This window comes from Seriola dumerili, unplaced genomic scaffold (assembly GCF_002260705.1).
Source record: "Seriola dumerili isolate Sdu_G_001 unplaced genomic scaffold, Sdu_1.0 BDQW01000149.1, whole genome shotgun sequence".
Lineage (NCBI taxonomy): Eukaryota > Metazoa > Chordata > Actinopteri > Carangiformes > Carangidae > Seriola > Seriola dumerili.
This window is the reverse complement of record NW_019174404.1, coordinates 680,826-700,626: the sequence shown is the minus strand read 5'-3', so window position 1 is coordinate 700,626 and position 19,801 is coordinate 680,826. Positions and strand designations below refer to the sequence as shown.

The window sequence follows — 19,801 nt, the reverse complement described above, 5'->3', positions numbered from 1 at the left end:
GCTTACATCTCTTTTTTTGTGACTGAATTCAGCATTATTTTTTGCCCCCCCCCCCCAGTGCCGCTGCTCTGGGTCCTGCTTGCTGAGACCGGACTTCAGATGGCCTTTGATGACTTTGTAATTGAGCATAATTTGGTTTCCTGCCTCCGAACTAATGAGGTGAACAGAGAGGATAGTGGCAGGGAAGAATACAGTCGTTTGCAGATAGGGGGAAGGAGAAAAACTGCTGAAAAAAAAAAAAAAAGTCCCTCTCTGGAGTGAGCGCACTCAGGTTTTAAAAAACAGCTGTCACCCTGCCTTACCTTCTCATCACAGCGATAATAACCACATCACTATGCAGAACAGCAGCTCTGGACTCCTTCGTTCTCTGAAAGCTGAGTGTGTCAGGGAAAAATGAGAGGACAGATGGAGGTGAAGCTCATTTATTTCTGCAATTATTTTAATTTTTTCTGGAAGTTAAATTGGTAGTGTAACAGGAGAAAGTGAGTGTAACCGGCAATATGGCAGGAAGGTAGGGGACAGGAAGGGGGCGTGCACAGGATATGCTCTGCAGCGTGGCTTCGGGTGAACTTATGAAGTCAGTAAAAAAAAAAAGAAAAACCCTTGGGGAGAAACTTGAAAGTCAAAGAGATGCGAGATGGCGGTGCTTAAACAGCCATGTCCAAACATTTACAAAGGCACTGTCACAACAGCTTACCACTGAAGATATCAATTGGCACTTCATCTCTGCGTGATGGCGGGTGGCAAGGCAGGGTGGCGAGCAGCTGGAGTTGTACCCCTCGCTTCTCTCATCCGTCAGCCTGCCAGTGGAACGCTGCACACTATCAAGCCCTAACTGCACACTCTGAGCGCCGCGGCACACTGTCCCACCTGTCCTACCAATGCTAATGACCCACAGCACCATTAGCACGCCGGTCCACAGCCTCCACTGCAAGGCGCTGATGCATACATACCCTCAGCCATGCTCAATCTGTTTTCCTCACTATTGACTCGTTTCTGTGGTGTTGCAACTTTCAGATTCGCTAATTAGCCGCAGAGCTGGTGGGTCACCCATCCAGCACCTCCATCTCTGTCTAGTAGCTGACGCTCAGCGCTGCACCAGTGGAGGGAGTCGAGTCAAAGCTCTGCATTGATTGCTGCAGGATTCTGTTTGCAGAGGCAAACTACCTCAGGAGGATGGATCAATTTGTTATCATCCTGTGAGAAATCAGTATTTGTGTGTCACACCCCGGTACTCACACAGTAGGCTTTGAAATCCCATCACTAATAACCAATGAGTCGCCTCTGAAATCGGAGGGTTTTTGCCGCGAACAGATGGAATAATGGTGTGATTTTCGTGTCTAAGCACCCACATCCATCTTACAGTATAAGCTGGGGATATTAATTGATGAATCTCTCATTCATGTCTTCATTTGAGCATATTTTAATTGAAATGACTTTCATGCAAACGTAATTGCTGCCGAGTAGCCCATTAGCCAAATGAAAATGAATGCTTATAGAATATTAATTCATCATACGATCATAAGTCAGTCTGCTGGTGGAAAATCTAAGAACTTGATGGAATAGGTTTCCTTTGGGTCGGATAAAACCATCTAAATCCACCAGACAGTAAATTATACATGGTGCTAAATGTACATACTGTAATATTCCTCCCAAGCATAGCCTACTTACTGTAAGTGACCTATTTGAATATTCACCATGGTCATTATATCACATCATTACAGACAAACTGACGGATGAAAAATTAAAAGGCTGGCCGGCATTTTTAATCCATTTTTTCGGGGGGGGGGGGGGCTAAGTCAAAGTTTAATCTTATTTTCCTTCTGTGTCATCCTACTCTCTAAAAAGTGAAAGAGAAAAGTTGATGAAAAAGTGTTTGGCCGTCCAGAGAATCAGGACTTTCTTGCGGCACTGACAGTGAAAAAGGTATAAACCATCATCTTTTTCACTCAGGTGAGGATTCAAAACCCCAACATCGAAAACATCTGTCGATTCAATTGGATTACATCCAAACTTGGAACATCTGCTCCTTTTACACCCGCAAAAAGAAAATCTCTATAGATTCACATTCCTTCAGTCGTCATTATAAATTAGCAGCTGTTTCAACAACTTAACAACAACGAGTGACACCTAGTAGTTTGTGTAAACACACATCCTACAGCAAGCGCCTGTGAAGACTTGGTAGTTGGTTTTTTGTGAATCATGTTGACTGTTGGTATAAAAAAAAAAAAAAGTAGTGTTACTTCCATTAAAACTTTCACATGCAACAACTCAACATTAACTTATTATATCTGTCTCTTCAGCTGCTAAATGTTGCCACAGTGTTCGCCAGCCAGTCGGTATCTCGTGTGTAGAGACAAAGCTAATTGGAGTTTTGAGGCTCAGAAACAAAAACCACATGTTTAAACCAGGTTGAATCATTTTATTTATATTAATAATGGATCAAATGTGAGAGGGGTCGCTCAGCTTATCGTTTCCCCTCAGTCCTGCAGAGCTTCGCGGTGTCTCTTGGCTCCTTGTTTAGAAGAGTTAGGGCCTAACTTCCTGGCAGGAATCATGGAGGTAAAGAGCCTGATGTTTTCCTCAGGAGATGGTGGAGATCAAAAGGGAAGAAAAAGAAGAGTTAGATGAACTAAAGGAAGAGTGAATATTATCAGACGTCTTGACACGTGACTCCAGATATGTGATTATGTTCCCTGTATCTGCTGAATGTGTAAAGACTTACAGTATTTACACTGTGTGCTAACGATTCTGTAGAGATCATTTATCATCGTTGTGTTGACAACTTTTTCCGCTGCCCCCAAGTGGCCAAAAAATCCGTTATTGCACATTTAAAGAAGTTAAAATGGTGTGTGATAATTCACCGTTTAACATAATACAGTCATTTGATCCTTTGTTTGTATGAAAATATTGATTCATGCAGCTTTATGTAAGTCGTTATCCAGCCCTTTTTATTATTAAATGTTACTTTTTTATTAGTATTATCACTGGTATGTTAAAATATAAGCAGATTTTGACTCAGTAGCTTGTTTCAGTGGAACTCATTTACGTAGCTTATATACAGTATATAGTTGAGTAGTTTTAATCTATAACCATGTGTCATATTTTAGTTGTATGTCTAGTGTAAGAAGCTGCAGCTGTCATGAAAGCGTAGTGTTTTCCTCTGACATGAAGTGATGTAGGAATATAAAGCAACATAAAATAGAAAAGTAAATTACAAGAACTTCAAAATTGCTGGTGCAGTATTAGAGTAAATGTACTTGTTGACCTTTTGACCGTGTGTGAGTTCATAACTTCACTCTAGCTTTAGAGGCCAAAAACTTCCCCAACACTCTCCTTTTACAGCATTTACATTGCCTCTGAGCCTTACCACCCACCTCACATCAGCGTCCATCAAACATCGCTCTAAAAGTTTTAAACCGTGATATAATGGTGCCGTTAGAATCCAGACGAAACCCACCGTGGGAAGTGTTTTGAACTGACAGCAGGGAGATAGGTCGTGATATCACAAAAACGCTGTGTGTAGCTGACATAACTTTTAATTCTGGTACTTTTGTTGAGCATGATTGTTCGCTGCTGATGCTGGCTGGCAAATCAAACCCTATTTAACATCACCATTGTTTGGTGAGCGGATGTTATGACTCAGCTGCCGCGGCTAGCAGAGTGCTTATGTGTTCAGTCATTACTCGAAGACGTGAGTGGTGATGTCGGCCGTGTTCAGCGGGCTCAGAGTCAACTTTATTCTCAAGTGCCACTGATGCACACATTTGTTATATCAGGCTATCAATAATAGAAAAATTGCTCCCAAGTGTTAATGGCGACGACAAGAGCGGCGACAACCAATCAGTGAGCTCTCTTGTTCCCCTCTTGTACCCTCCCACTCTTTCATAACTTTATTCTTTAGTCATAGTAGGTGTGTCCATAATGGGAAAAACAGGTTACAGGAAGTTTGTTTTGTAAAATTCTTCCCTCCAGTGCCCTCATTCATTTCTAACCTGAATTATTAGCATTGAACAATATGATTAATTTCCACTCCTCTCTCCTGTTACCGCCATGGAGGACTTTCTGCAGGTATTATTGGTTTAAGTGCGTCGGTGCTCCACTGCCTGTGACGAACTAAAGAGAGGATCCTGCCTGGCTGAGAGGGTGTGAGAGTGTGTGTCCTTGGTTTTCCCTGAGTGAATGAAAGCACCGGAAAATATGAAAATCCTACGGTATAATTCGTATAATTTTGACCTTACTGTGAAATCAGTCAACGTGCATAAAATCAAACATTGTGCATATAACTTCCATCTAGATTATAAATTAAACACGGCGTGAATCAAAGAAACAAAAAGGAGGACCTTCAGTTCCAGGACTACAGCATATCCATCATTAACGATAGGTGTTTTGAATTAATTAAGCCCAGAAGGATTCTTTTTAAACCGCAGTCCTGTTAGCGAAGGCTAATCAACTAATTAATAAAGTTGATTGTATGCTGTTATTGTGAATTACCTCACTCGCTAACAGCCATGTGTTAGTACGCGTTTGTCTCAAGAAAGAAAAACCTCATTAAAGAATACTAATCCAGCACAGGTGATTTAACACAACATAAATTTAAGCCCCAAATACCAAGAAAAACACTTCACACTGTGTCCCAATAATGTCAACTCACATACACACAGAGTGTCGATTACAACATTTAACAAAATGCTTCGTAATTCCTTAAACTACACAAAACAGTGACTCAGTTACCTCAGGCTCACCTGTATGAGAAGTTATTCGCTCTCAGTCAGGGCCAGTTGCTGCAGTGATGCTAACTCTCAAAATGTTTTTCCCATTTCAATTTTTTATTTAAATGATATTCTTAATATTACTTACCGTAGAAATGCAGGACTCTCCTGGATAATATCACAGTCATGTTTTATCCATGATTTTGGCTTGGTGTTGAGGCTCAAAATCCTACAGTTCCCATGGGCGTCGGCCTGCGTTGCCATGGAGAAGAAGCCTCACAGAGGGGCCAATCAGAGCCGTAGCAAATTCAGAACTCTTCGTGCCTGTTTAATCAAAGAACCAGATATTTTCTAACGCGTTTGTGGATCTTTTATTCCGATGATTCAACCAGGAGAGTTTCTGCTGCTGCTCCAAGCAACAACTGTGAGTCACATAACTTTAAAAAAATAAATAAATAGTACTTTTACTTCTGCACCCAGAAATAACTCCTCCCACTTTGCAACTCTGTAGGGGGGGGGGGCAAAACACCCTCCAACCACCAGGGGGGGGGCCACACCAAGCCCATTACGGTTTGTCGCACCGGAATGAGGCAAAGAAAAGGTCGCGCTTGGAAGAAACGTGCGTTGACGAGCAGCACAGAGACGAGACTTAAGCTTCATCAGAGGCCAAACAGAGAGTCTTGCTCTCCTTCTGTCTTACACTCTGTCAATCACTGTTTCTCATGTACCGCCATACTTGCATATTATCACTTTCTCTCATAGGCACTATTATTTTTTCTCATGTATAATACTATTCTTTTCACATAAACTATCATTTGTTTCTTAGACACACTGTCAGTCTCACTCACACCAGCTCTTTAACAATTTATCCCCTCTCATTCTCATCACTCTGCTGTCTCACTATACCCAGGTAAAAGTGGTATATTTGAGATTATGATGGTGCGTGAGTATAATTTACAGTCTTAAGAAAAACTCCTACGGTGTTACATGTTTTTGACAACTGACAACAGCGGTATAGTATTTACATAGAATTCCCTACAGCATATACTATATGTGCTGAATAGTAAACGGAGGGTGATTTTGAATGCAGCCTCGGTGTCGAAAAACCAGCAGGAAGGTCAGACATGAGTCAAATTGACTCAGTGTCTGGGAAATTTTCACCTCTATCTTTTAATGCTACCCCACAGCTATTTAGGTAAGCGAGTCAGGCAGCCTGCTGACCAGGAAAGGATTCCAAAAAAGTGTGAGAATAAAAAATAAAAAAAAAAACTCAATGTATTTTATTATTCATTATTGTTCATTATTTTATATCACGGCCAGACTTCTCCTTTTGCTATTCAGATTTGCTTTTAAGTGGACTGGCTCTACATCTGACTTGCAGCAAACTCTCGCCTCTGAGATTTCTGTAATTAAAACCAAAGCTTCAATCTGCCACACACTCAGGCATTGTTCTACTTGGCTGGAAAAAATGGGAGGGTTTTCCAACTTGACTTTAGATTTTATACATACAAAAAGTGAATTTACACAACACTCCCCTCCCTCTTCTTTAATGGCACACAGCAGGGTTGGAAATTGCAGACTGTCGTATGTTTTGCCAACACATTCCCCCAGTCATACAAATAACATATGTTACACGTTGTATAGGCACTTTCTCACACCGGTGGCCCAGGAAGGCATCAGTGTGTACATTTGTATAATCACAACTTCTATTACCCAGGAATGTGCTCTCTGTGGAGGGAGCACTCATTTCTGTTTCAGGCACCATTTCTATTTTTTTCTCTTTAACAACTGATGCATCACTTCTTTTGTGCAGAAAAGTACACATGCTTGCATTTTCTTTTCTTTTCTTTTTGATAATAAATAATCAAATCGTGTCCGTTCCAGTAGCTCTCAGCGGTTGTGGCTGATGAGACAAGTGTATTCTTATTTAAAACTGTTGCTAAATGCAGTTTGAAATGAATGTTTCACACTAAAGAGAATACTGTTATTCAGCTGCCCGATGACTTTCTCTGATGACATGCCATGACCGCGTCTTAATTACAGTCCCGCAGTACATAATTATGAAGTGACCAATCACATTATAAAGAGTCATGCATGGGGGGAAAAAAAGCAGTAGGAAACTAGAGGTGATGGCAGATGTGAAAATGGCCGCGGCAGCGTTGTGATCTATTAAGCTGCCAGTCATGTCTCTGCTCAGCAACGTCTCTGCTGCTCTCCTGTTCTAGAAAATGCCATCCTGGCCTTCGGGAACGGATCAGATGTGAAAACGGGTGCCAGCCAGCCTGGGATGCCCAGTCCGGCAACGGACAACCAGAGCCCGTTCTTGGCAACCACCGCCCCGGGCGTCTCCATGGAAACAGAGCAGAACATTCTGCGAGCACAGATACCTACTCAGGTGAGACAAGAGAGAGAGAGAGAACGAAAATGTGATGTACAACCTTTTCCAAACAGAGAGGCGCTAATAGAGACGGCCTCACTCAGAAGTGGGTCACATGGCTGCAGATAACTTGGGGTGTTTGTTTTAACTCACTGAGAGCGGCAGACGGGTGGGATTTAAAGAGTTTGCAGAATTCAGACAGTGTCAGGTACAAAGTCAGTCACACCAAAGTTGAGTTGAAGAGAACTGAAGCTGTTTGCTGCCAGAATGATGAGTGTTCGGATTCTAGATGATGAAGATTTTTGCATTATGCAACTTAAATATAAATAATGTACATTTTTACTTTTATATTTTGTAGATACTTTAGTCCAAAGTAAGAATAAGTGCTTTAATGCTCAGTTTCAATGACAACTACTTTTTTGCAAAGGATGCTATGCTTCATCATGGCTGCTAAAATGACAAGAATGTAAATTAATTACACGCATTAGTACAAAAATATAATGATCCATAAGTTTCCTAAATGTCAATTCCCTCTGCTAGAGCTCTACCAATATGGGATTTCTGACGTCCACGTTGTTATATTCCTGAGTTTGGACACAAAACAGTCAATAAAATCTGTAGTTTTCAGCAATAATACCTCAAACTTGTTTATGAAATAGTTGAGATGAATATTTGTACCACCATACCTGACCGGAATAAGAAGAGTCATTTTTCAAGGGTTATTTCCCTAGAAATATGAGTCTAAACAAGGTAGAGTATTTGTTTATGTGCAGACTTGCAGTACACACTGTATTGGCTGATAGTCGATCCACTGACTGAGCACTTCTGCTCACTAAACACCAACCTATCGAATGTTCATCATGCAGGGATGTTTGAATGAACAGATGAGGCTTTAAGATTGGATGTAACTTAATTGGTCCCAGTGGAGTCATTAAGTCTGTCCAGCAGTGACGGGATTCCACGCACAGAAGAGACGACTGAAAGAAACAGTGAAACAGAATATAAACACGTGTTATATAACCTAATTGTTATTTCTAATTTAAACACATTAGTTTGCCTTTACTGGCGGGAATATGCAGAAAGAGTCTGGATCACAAACCTGTGGATGACAGAGTTCCATATAAATGTTATTTGCACCATGATTACAAATGTAAACACAGACCTCTTGAATTACATATATAAACATGCCATCAAAGTTTCTGTGGTTACTGACGTCACCAAACAGCAGCTGGTGTAGAAACGTCGGCGCTCGTTCTTTGAGGTCTTCAGGATGGTTTAGTGTTTGTCGCACATCTCTCAGTGTGCACATATAAAAGCACCGTCCCGTATTCATAACTGCTTCATCAACATTATAAACAGGTTGTGTAAACATCATCAATGCGGCCCATACAATGAAGAAGTAAAGTACACAACAGCTGAACATTAATTTTAATGTGGACAGCCTGTTTTGCATTACACACAGTATTTCACATTTTAATAATGAGGAGAAATTTATAAAATAAATATACTTCGCTTCAGGCTCAGGAAATTTGTTCCATGCATTTGGTTCCTAATGGGAACCCTAACCCAAGAATGCTGCAGATAACAAAAATTGACAATCTGCCAACAGATATAAACAAACTTCACAAGTTTAATGTATAACTAGGCCACTTACTTTTCTTCTTCTTTTTTTTTTTTTTTCCCATAAAGACAGCTGAAGAAAATGTTCTCGCCTAAAGTCCTCTGAACGTCTCAGCCCATGCATGATTGTCTCAACAGTCTGAATCATCCTCTGACTGCGTTTGACTTAATGTTATGACACAGAGATAAAGTAAACAGAAAAGTGACACTCTGTTAAACACGGACATTATGTCAACGAATAGCCGAGTATCAACTCAGGATCAAATAAAGTGTCACTGAGGAGATACCAGTCAAGAGTTAATTAAACCAGTAAATTAGCTCTGGACAGCTGCCTCAGGGTCATATCATCAGACTTCAACCAACATCCTGTCACATTTAAATAACTGTGTCTGACAAATCAACAAAAATTAAACTGACAGCGGAGATGTGGCTGTGCATTTCAATCAGCTCCGACTTGTCCACAGGAGTAAGTGTGTGAGTAGGGAAGATAGGCTAACTTATTTAGCAACAGTAAAGTGATAGTTGGGGTTATTTGACTTGGGGTTGTGTGAGGTACTTACACATAGTCCGAGCTGCGGTGGATTTGGATTGGCGCGCACCAGCACAGCAACGATGAGCCGCTATGGATGGGGCCATCTGCAGAAAATGCCAACCGCAAAAAGACAGTATCATTTGTTTTTACGCTTACTTACACTTAGCTCTGCCTGACTCCAGCAGCTGATCTACAGCGTAATATAGTGTGCACTATAGTGGCGGATGTGCACAGGAGTACAGTAGTTCAGTGGTGTGAAGTGTGCAGTTCTTTTTTCCAAATCTACTGCAGGTTATGACTGTGGATAAGTACCTCACACAAACCCCACGTTAAATAACCCCGACTGTCACTTTAAGGCTCATAGTTTTTTCTGTTTTTACATATTATCTGAAAAAACAAACATTTTTAACTAATTTAAAACACCTGCACTAAGTGGTTTTGCCTGATGATTACCACAATTTACAGTTAATTTAATTTATATAGCGAATCAATCATCTCAGGCCACTTTTCATACGGAGCAGCAGCAAAGAAAAACGGGTAGAAACCCTGAACAGAGCCAGACTCATGGTGGGCAACAACAATAACAATAACAAGACAATAATAGGATAAGTAATAGGACCAATAATAACAAGACTAATAATAATGATTGTAGCAGTGGGTGTTGAGCAGGATCATGGAGCATTAGATGGTTTGCGATCACAGATCCAGACTCTGCAGCACCAGAGGCAGAAATACCTGCAGACGGCGAGAGGAGGAGAGAGACGAGGAAACACAGAACTACAGGGGAGAGAGGAAGCCGAGTTAATTAATAGGATATGAATTCAGTTATCTGTTGTTTTGCAGGAGCACGATTCAAACCTTCACTAGTAAAGTGAGAATAAAACTGTGTAAAAAAAAAAAAATGATGCCAATGATAGAGTCTAAAAACAGATTAATATCTTAGTTGCATAGTTGCTTTTTCTATTACACAGGTAAAGTTCATACAAGTATAGATTATATAACCCACTAGTTCGAAGATGCCAGAAACACTTTCCTGTATGCACACAAATGAAGGTCAATGAGCTCGTGGAATACGAAAACAAACATCATACTAAGCTCTTCCAGTTGTAAACATACATTAAAAATTTACCAGCATTATAGAAAGTAGGTTCACATCACAATGAAATCCTCTTAATTAGGGACATTAGATAATCAGTCCCATGTTACACAGTGTAGTCTATAAACTTCAATACTTAATCAACAAGACAGGAATAAATGTATTTTCAGTATCGATTCTGTTTTTATGTGTGAACGGTTCATTGATTTAAATTTGTATTTGAACCAGAAAGAGTTCCTGACTTGCTCTGATTGGTGGGTTTCTCCCAGATGTTGAGTCTACAGCCTTTATGTGAATGATGTAGTTTTTTCATATGAAGCTGTTGGGACACATTTTATATTACCAATTGAAATCTAAAATGTTTGTCCTATGTCCAAATTCAAATAGCTAACATTTTATTATGGTCTCAGTATCTTTTTGTAGTAAATTTTTACATTATTTAATAAATTATATTTCTGCTGAGATCGTTGTCCACAGGCCACTAGAAATCCCTCAAAGTTAAATCTTTCAAAGTTTTCAACATCCTGCATGTTGCTGATCACTCACTGTACTCATCACCGGTCACTCCTCAACTTCACACAGGCCTGACGTTAACATCCATCTCAGGTGATCCGATCACAAGCGGACAACTCTGAGTTCAGGTGTGAACGCTGCCACGACGCATTAGAGATCTGATCACTCAGAAAACATCGGGAGGCGGTCTGAGCCAAACTCTTTTAGCAACGTGAACCCGAATGGTTTCATGATGAGCTGAAAATATTTTACTATTTCAAATGGATAAAACCTCATTTCGTTATAGAGCTGTGAGAAGCGTATTGGTTTGCTCACCCTCTCCGTGCCCCCCTCTCTCTCTCTCTCTCTCTCTCTCTCTCTCACTCACTCCCTCTGAGACACACACTTAAGACACACACACACACACCTGTCAGATCGGCTAAAAACAAACGGGGAGAGCGGGGAGGTGAGATCCGATCACAAGTGGTCACTCGACGTGTTTTAATGCAGGTGTGAACTAATATGTTTAGAGTTAAAGAAGTTGTGGTGTGAAGATGGAGAGAAAAGAAGGGAATAATTTAAAGATGGAGTTCCACTGATTGAAGAGTTCATTCTGAACATGTTCACTGCAAAAAAAAAAAAAAGAACAACTCTGTGAAATTGCGTCTGACTGATAAGTGGCAATGTCTTCACCTTCACTCGTCTTGTTTTTCAACTGTGGATGTGGAAAATTTGGTCATTAAACCCACATACGAGCTCAGCTTTCAGTTTTCTCTCCACTGATGAATGTTGAATCTGGAGGCAGGTAACTAACGACAACACATCTGTTTTCTTTTAGGTAAACGAGAACGACAGATTGTGGGACGACGAGGGAGACTCCACTCTTCCGTCTCCGGGCCTGTCGGACCGCGGAGCCGAGCCCGTCCGCCTGTCTCTGCTTCTGGGCCTCGGCTGGCTGCTGCCCGCCCTGCTGCTGCTGCTGCTCTCCAACTAACAGGAGGCCGCGAACACCTGGCCTCCACGGACAAGACTCCAGACCTGGGGGGGAGGGTGGGGGCGAGAGAGAGAAGGGCCATTTCTATGTGTCAAATGACGGTGGGGGAAAGGGTCGACTCTGTCCTGCCCCGCTCCCCCCTCTCCCCCCTCTCCCTCTCTGTCACAAAAATCACACTTAATCTCTTTTTGTGAATCATGACTCAGAGCAGATGTGTTGTGCCGTGCAGCCCACGCCCTGGAGAAGACCGGACTGGAGAGGGTGTCGCCACCGCACCACAAGGGGGGGGTTTTCTTACAAACTGTAAGAAAACGACACACACGCAGACTTTGCTCCGAAAATAACGTCCAAGCTACAGTGAAAAGGGCCGCTGGGTTCAGAAGGTGTACAGTGAAGAGACACTGAAGATACAGTGCAGGAAAATATATATATATATATATATATATATAAAAAAACAAAAAAAATTTTTTTGTCCTTGAACATTCCTTGATGTAAAAGAAAATATTAAATGTTAAGACTTTTCTCTCAGATGAGCTGTGATGAAGTGTTACATGAGATTTAAGGTGGATGTGTGTGTGTCTCTCCGCACTCTGCTCATTCAGCTTTGCGCTTTATTTTGATGCAACATTTATTTTAAATTTAATTAGACATAATAATTTTACTACCCAAAAATGTTAGATGGAAGCACGTTGCTATTGAGTCACAATGAAATTCTGATTGTTTGTTGTTGTGTTTAAGCTGCTGGTTCGAAGAGTTAATTTCCAAATAAAAACTATATATAGAAAAAATTATAATTGAGATTTAACTTTCAGATGAGATTAAGAAGATCTCCCAAAGTCTGTAAATGTTTTATTTTAAACAAGGACCTACATTACTTATTAGCCTTCAATGTGTTGTAATTTGTTTTCATTTTAACGCTATAAATCATTTCAGATGAGTAGATGCCACTTTTTTGCGAATGGCGGATACCTCACTTTGGAAAGGCACTCTTCATATATTCATTCATGAAGCTTTAAGTGTGAAGGCCTGACAGATGTCTGCGTCTGTTCCTCCTCAGAAATGTAAAAAAAAAAAAAAAATCATTTGGTTTTGGTGAAGCAACAAGAGATGGACACAAGTGTCTATTTTTTAAATGTATGTGGACTTTGCCGCAGAGAAAACAGATATTTATCCACAAGTTTGTGACCAATCATGCTTTCACCGTCGCAGGAGGAAGGCGGTGACCCGCGTCGGCTCGCCACCCGCCGGGACTCTTTCCCCTCAACGTGGCACGTCAAAGGATTTACAATATGTACTGTAAGAAGCACAGCTCTGCTCCGTGGAGCGGACGTGTCTGGGGAAAGGGGTCAAATGTCTGGTATGGGACCGAGGTTGATTCACGAGGAAAGTGTCATCTTCAGTACTGCCGTTCAGTTCTCTGCAGAAACATCATCTTGTTTAACAGCATTTTTTAATGACACAACAGATGCTGGTTTGCCCGAGCTACAAGCAGACCTGATGAAACACGCTGTAGTTCATGTTGGACCTAACAAAGCTAACACACTATAAGCTCATCATATTGTCATGACAGCACAAGATGTTGTTGGATTGAAAAAAAAATAACAAAACAAACAAAAAAAAAAAACTGTCTTTGCCTCCTCAGTGATGCCCGTGTAGATTTGAAAGGCCCTGAATGTTCCTCTTCCAACATGAAAGGCTGTGTTAAAGGGCCGGGTCACTTCACAATATTTTCTCAACGTACCTCCGATGATGTCTATACATGCAGATAGTTTAGTTGTATTCGCCCAGGTTTTTGAGATATCGCTCTCTGAGGTTGCTGTCGCCGTCCACTCACAAAGAAGATGAATGAAAGTCTTATTTGTACTGCTCACAACATTAAAAAGCACTTTTCTTTTGGACCACATTCTCACAGTCTCACTCTCTGACGTGTCTGTCGTGTTGAGGCTTGTATTACTTTCTCAGAATCTCAGTTTCAGACAAAGCCTGACTTTCTGTTGAATCACATGATCATTTTGTTTTGAGTTTCAGGTCATACACAAGTGGAAAGGGCTTTTACTGCCCATCTAACTGCCACATACTGTTTTCCTGCCATTTCTTGGTATAATTTCACACATACAGGTTATTAGGTGCATTATATATAGTGTTAACTGGCCGACTCTCTGTGGTTTTGTCCTTCAGACTTTTGACCTGCTGTTAATATGAAAACATTGACTAGTGCAGCTTTATTAAACTACATATGATGTATTGTATTGTATAAAACAAATGCATTTCCGCAGCACACCAAGCCTGGAGATTACGATAACTTCCGAGGATTTATCATTGTTTACAGTAGTGCAACATTATGGGACTTTAATGGTAATATTTCTACTATAGGAGCAACACGTTATTATATGCATATAGGATTATAGGATTTCACACTGCAGGATTTCTCCCGGTGCTCCCAATGGCCAGTCTGACTGTGACAGACAGCTCCACTGTCAATGTGTTTATGAGAGAGGGAAGGAGGGGCTGAGCGAATCAATGCGCCGCACACAGCTCTACAATTAAGCAACGGTGGAAAACACTACATTAGGAATCTTTTGTGTTATTATTAGAAGTCTGAAAATATTTTGTTGGTTCATTATAAAACTGGCAGATCGCCACAGTCTAGATAATCAATGGGAAACACTGGGAATTGATGCTCTACACCATTTATACCCCGCGGGCACACATGTGGCCGCTAATGTCACTAGACGTTGATATTTGGTTGAATGTCACTTGTGACGTCGCATGACCGAATAACCAATGTCTGGAGAACGTCTAATGCCGACGTCAGTTTGAGTGACGACAGCTGACGTTTGTGTTTTATTGGTTTGAAGTTGTGTTGTTAAGTAAAAACAATCCGGCGTCCTCTGAACGTCTCATGACAACGCCTTCTTGACGTAGGATGCACAAATATAAATACTGACATTCTAGTTGTGAGGTGTGGTGAACAAAACCTAAACGTCACAATGTCAATTAGATGTCAACCCATTTCCAACTAAGAGTTAACATCTGTTGGACATTAGAGTTGTTCGTCCGATGTCTTTCTGACGTTACAGTGAAGTGCAGTGCCAGCTGGGTGACTGTATGTTTTACTCAGTTGGCGACAAACTTGTCTCGAAGAGTTGCTAAAAAAACTGTCGACACTGAGGCCTGTGGATTAACCAGAGTAACTGGGACATTACTAATGGAAAGACTTGTATCTCTGTTTTGTTTTACGGTGGCAGCAGTTTAAAATCCGATATCTCCGAGCTTGGGCACTTAAATCAAATCTCTCTGCATGGCTAGATACAGTGCCTCGAGATATAAATGAGGAAATATTTTTTATGATTTTTGGTGAACTAACCCTTTAAAATTTCAAATAAGAAAGTCACCAAAACTGCAGTTATGTAGTGATAAGAGTGTCTGAGTGAAACCTCTGGTCTTCACAAAGCCTCTGTCTCTCATCATGATGTGTTAGCAGCCGAGCTCCGTTGCCCCGTTTTGATTCGTCCTGTGATTGCTCAGTCAGCAGGCGTCGCACCGCGTCCTCTGGCGCCGTGAGGTGACTGACCAACCTGCTCGTCTGCGCCGGCAGAACCCCAGATGTGACACGTGTCACTTCCTGCAAATAAAGACGACACTGTAAATGGAGGTGAATTGTGACCAGCGTTCTCGTGCAGAGGGGCAGGACTTTTTTTTTCACCTGTCTAGAAATTTTTGGTCCCTGGACAAGATGCGTCTCTCGACCCCCGCGCAGACTCATCTAATTTCAGCATCACCTCTCTGTATTTCAGAGGAAGTACACAACCTTTTTCCTCCCTCTAGCAGCGCCCCTGGCATTAAGTATAAAATCCATTTTTCATTACACACGGGGCGTGATTTGTAAAGATGTTATAGTATAGTGTATATACTACACAGGGTATACCATATGTATGATGTCTATAACATTCATACATTAGATATATATAATAATAAAAAGGATTTTAACCCACGTTTTGCTTTTGATATGTCAGAGAAAATCACTGAGAGGCTGATTCTGACTTCAAAACTTTACAAAGCACAACTTTGAGCACAAACTTGTGCATGAGAAACTTTAATAAATGAGACCCCTGGTGTAAACAAACCAAGAGGAAATTTGTGTTTCTTCTAGGCTACTGTATACCTTAAGGCTATGGTGCAAGGGCGCATTTGTGAGGCAGCTGAGGTGAAGCACACTGCCGCTGGAAAATAAGGCTAAATGTGGAAGACAGTATCATTTCGAAGCTGCAAAATGATCAAAAACGTTCCTGATGTAATTTTAAAACCTCACTGCGTCATTGTCTCATGCACATTGCTTGTTTTGGCTCAGGAGGCGGTCGTCCATTTACAAAGTGAGACTCCAGCTGCCTGTGTGCCACCTGTGCTTTGCATATGGCGGCTGTAATTGGTGCCAGTCTCCATGTTTTGGGTCATCAGCTATGTGGGACAGACCTCCTGCTGTCCCACATACTGTAGCTGTTGAGTCCACGGCTGCTGCTGCTGCTGCTGCTGCTGCTGCTGCTGCTGCTGCTGCTGCAGGCTGATGAAAGACTAACAATCTGACCACTAACAGGAAGGTGAGTAAAGTCTGAGGTGTGGGGTTGTAAACATCTGTAACAAGGTTTCTTAACCTCTACTGACGTGTGGCAGCTTCCCAAAAGTCCCTAAACTCTTCTCTCCATCAATTAAAGATTCACCAAGTCTCAACAGCACAGAGGCAGCTCCACATGAACTATATCAATAGTAAAGAGAAACATTAAAACTCTTCTTCATCTTAGAAATTCTCAGGCGACACTGTTGTGTCTTTTAATAAACAGTGTAACGCTAGACACCAGCAAAATGTAAAAGTTATACATTTATAACTTTATTTGTTTCTGTGCAGTTAAAGGTTTGTTTACATCATAAAGTGTATAAAACTGGTCATTATTTGCAGTTGGAGTGGATAGGGAAAACAAATGCTTATTTTTCCATCTTGTATGTACAGTATTAGTGAATATACTTACTGACAGAAATGGTCAAACAAAGTTATGATTCGACCTTTAAAACTAACAAGATGGCATGAAGAGAATCAAGTATTTTCATTACTTTGCAACAAATACAACAGATATGAAATATGCCAAGTGAAACTCAACACACAGGGTCAATCAGCAGCAAACGTAATCATATTTCTGCACTGTCCACTGGGGCCTCTTCTACCACATTAAATTCAAGGTAAATATATCATTATACTTACAAACAAGACCGTGACTGATGTGAGCAGCTTGGAGTTACACACAGCACAGCACACAATCCGTTATATTATGGACTGCATAGATTTTTGTGTTATGTTCGCTCACCTTGTTATTATACATGTCTGTTGTTTTTGGCCTTCAGCGTCCTTTGTGCTCTTTAAAAGACATGGAGTGAAGTCAGCTGTGGAGGAACAAGCAGCGACATCCTCCGTTAGGCTCAGGGAGCCAGAGCTAGCTGCAGAACTGACCGTCATCGTGTAAAAAGAAAGGACAAGGAATTAATTTTTCTGACTTGTTTTCACTGCAGGAAGAAAAACAGTCTGAAAGGATGATGACGAGACAACAAAAGACTCAGTGTAGGTAAGGCTGCACAAGCTGATAAGATGATATTATCAAAACAATTCCAATTTCCGACCCACGGCTCTCGAGCGGGACCAGTATCAGTCTGGTTCTGGATCAGGAAAAATAACAGCTACTTTACAAAATATTGGGAAATATACCATGAAATTTGATAGAAATACTCAACACTTGCCACATGTCACATGATAACAACAGGTGATGCATTTGCACACAAGTGAGAGCAGCTGGTGTAATTATCATAACAGCCTTGTGGAGCTCATTTACACTGATGAAAAAGGCAGAACGCGAGTGGTTCTGGGGGGGGGGGGGGGGCACTGAAATGTCAAAACAGAGGAAGAGGTTGGAAACTATGCTGGATTGTGAGAAACTTTCTCCAGATAGCAACACAGCAAAGCTGAAAATCATGATACTTGTAGACCAATTATTTACTCTGATTTTAATAATAAAACATCTTAAGTGTCATTACCTTCTGACATTTACTCTGAGAAATTGCTGCCTCATGTCCGCACAAGTGAATTCCTTTCAGAATATGTGGAAATTGCTGAAATGCCCATGTATTTATATAAATTCCTTATTAATAGCTTTGTTGATATTAATAAGGGGGAAAAAAATGAGCAATGCATTGCGTCAGCACATACTCAGAGTTGTCGGCTATCTCTAGCTGCAGATTTGAGTTTGGTGGTTTTACAAACACTGACATTACTTACACCAACTAGATGGAAAATGAAAATTTGACAGAATTTGATTAACTGCTCTTTTAAGGCAGGTTTGACTGTAGGGTTCACACTCAGCCACCCTGAAGCTCACTTTGTTAATTATTTTTTTACGAGGTGCAGTCTGGAGTGAACTTTTACCACACACACAGTACAGCAGATGATTAGAGTAAGGTTTTTAATTAAAGTCAAATGTCAAACCAAAACACTGGTCTGAACTTAAAAGTTAAGCAGGGGCTGAATTACTATTGTCATTGAAATTACATAATAAACTTTGACATCAATTTATTAAGACAAGATCTTAGCCATAAAAAAAGTGATTAAAACTATTTAGCAGTGGTCGTAAATTGGAGGCTCCTTTGCAGTGGAGGAGGAAGGAGCCTTTACTCAAGAAAAACTGCTAATAGCAACATTTAAAAAAATACCGCAAGTTGCAAAAGTCCTGCTGTGTTAAATGTTACTTACGTAAAACTGTAACTATGATTGGGAAAATGTATTGAAAGTAAAAGTACTCAATGCAGAAAAATGACCCCAGTAACTGTTATTACATCTTATTACATCTCATACATAAATGTAAAAACAAACTTTTACTGTTGTAGTTGGGTAATTTTTAATCATTTTATGTAAGACTGCAACTACTTCATGTTCTCATTGGGGATTAATAAGAAGATTACATAGTATTTTCTCATTTGACTTACTGATTGGTTTGTAAAAAATTATGAAAATAATCAATAAATATATCAATAATAAATCAGTACTTACAATACTATGACTTTTTTATGACTTTTTATGCCTGACAATACCATGCCTTTTTATGCCTTACTATACTATGACGTTTTTATGACTTTTTATGCTTTACTATACTATGACGTTTTTATGACTTTTTATGCTTTACTATACTATGACGTTTTTATGACTTTTTATGCTTTACTATACTATGACGTTTTTATGACTTTTTATGCTTTACTATACTATGACGTTTTTATGACTTTTTCTGCCTGTCAATACTATGCCTTTTTATGCCTTACTATACTATGACTTTTTTTATGACTTTTTATACTATGACTTTTTTATGACTTTTTCTGCCTGTCAATACTATGCCTTTTTATGCCTTATTATACTTTGACATTTTATGCCTTACAATACTATGACTTTTTATTCCTTACAATGCTATTACTTTTTTATGACTTTTTATGCCTTACAATACTATGACTTTTTTATGACTTTTTATGCCTTACAATACTATGGCTTTTTATTCCTTACAATGCTGTGACTTTTTTATGACTTTTTCTACTATGATTTTTTTATGACTTTTTATGCCTTAATATACTATGACTTTTTTATGACTTTTTATGCCTTACAATACTATGACTTTTTTATGACTTTTTATACTATGACTTTTTTATGACTTTTTATACGTTACTATGACTTTTTATGACTTTTTATGCCTTACAATACTATGACTTTTTTATGACTTTTTATACTATGACTTTTTTATGACTTTTTATGCCTTACAATACTATGACTTTTTTATGACTTTTTATGCCTTACTATACTATGACTTTTTATGACTTTTTATGCCTTGCAATACTATGACTTTTTCATGACTTTTTATGCCTTAGTATACTATGACTTTTTATGCCTTACAATACT

The 19,801-nt window shown here is 40.0% G+C and overlaps 1 protein-coding gene across 1 annotated transcript in view; it reads left to right on the top strand.

Moving 5' to 3' along the window:
• Positions 1–11,850, top strand: part of LOC111225907 (GDNF family receptor alpha-4-like) — a 127,280-nt gene extending 115,430 nt beyond the window's left edge. Inside the window, exons 7-8 of the mRNA XM_022750952.1 lie at positions 6,938–7,107; positions 11,668–11,850. Coding sequence (XP_022606673.1) covers positions 6,938–7,107; positions 11,668–11,823 — 326 coding nt within the window. The 3' untranslated portion in view covers positions 11,824–11,850. The remainder of the gene's footprint in view (positions 1–6,937; positions 7,108–11,667) is intronic.
• The last annotated feature ends 7,951 nt before the right edge of the window (positions 11,851–19,801 follow it).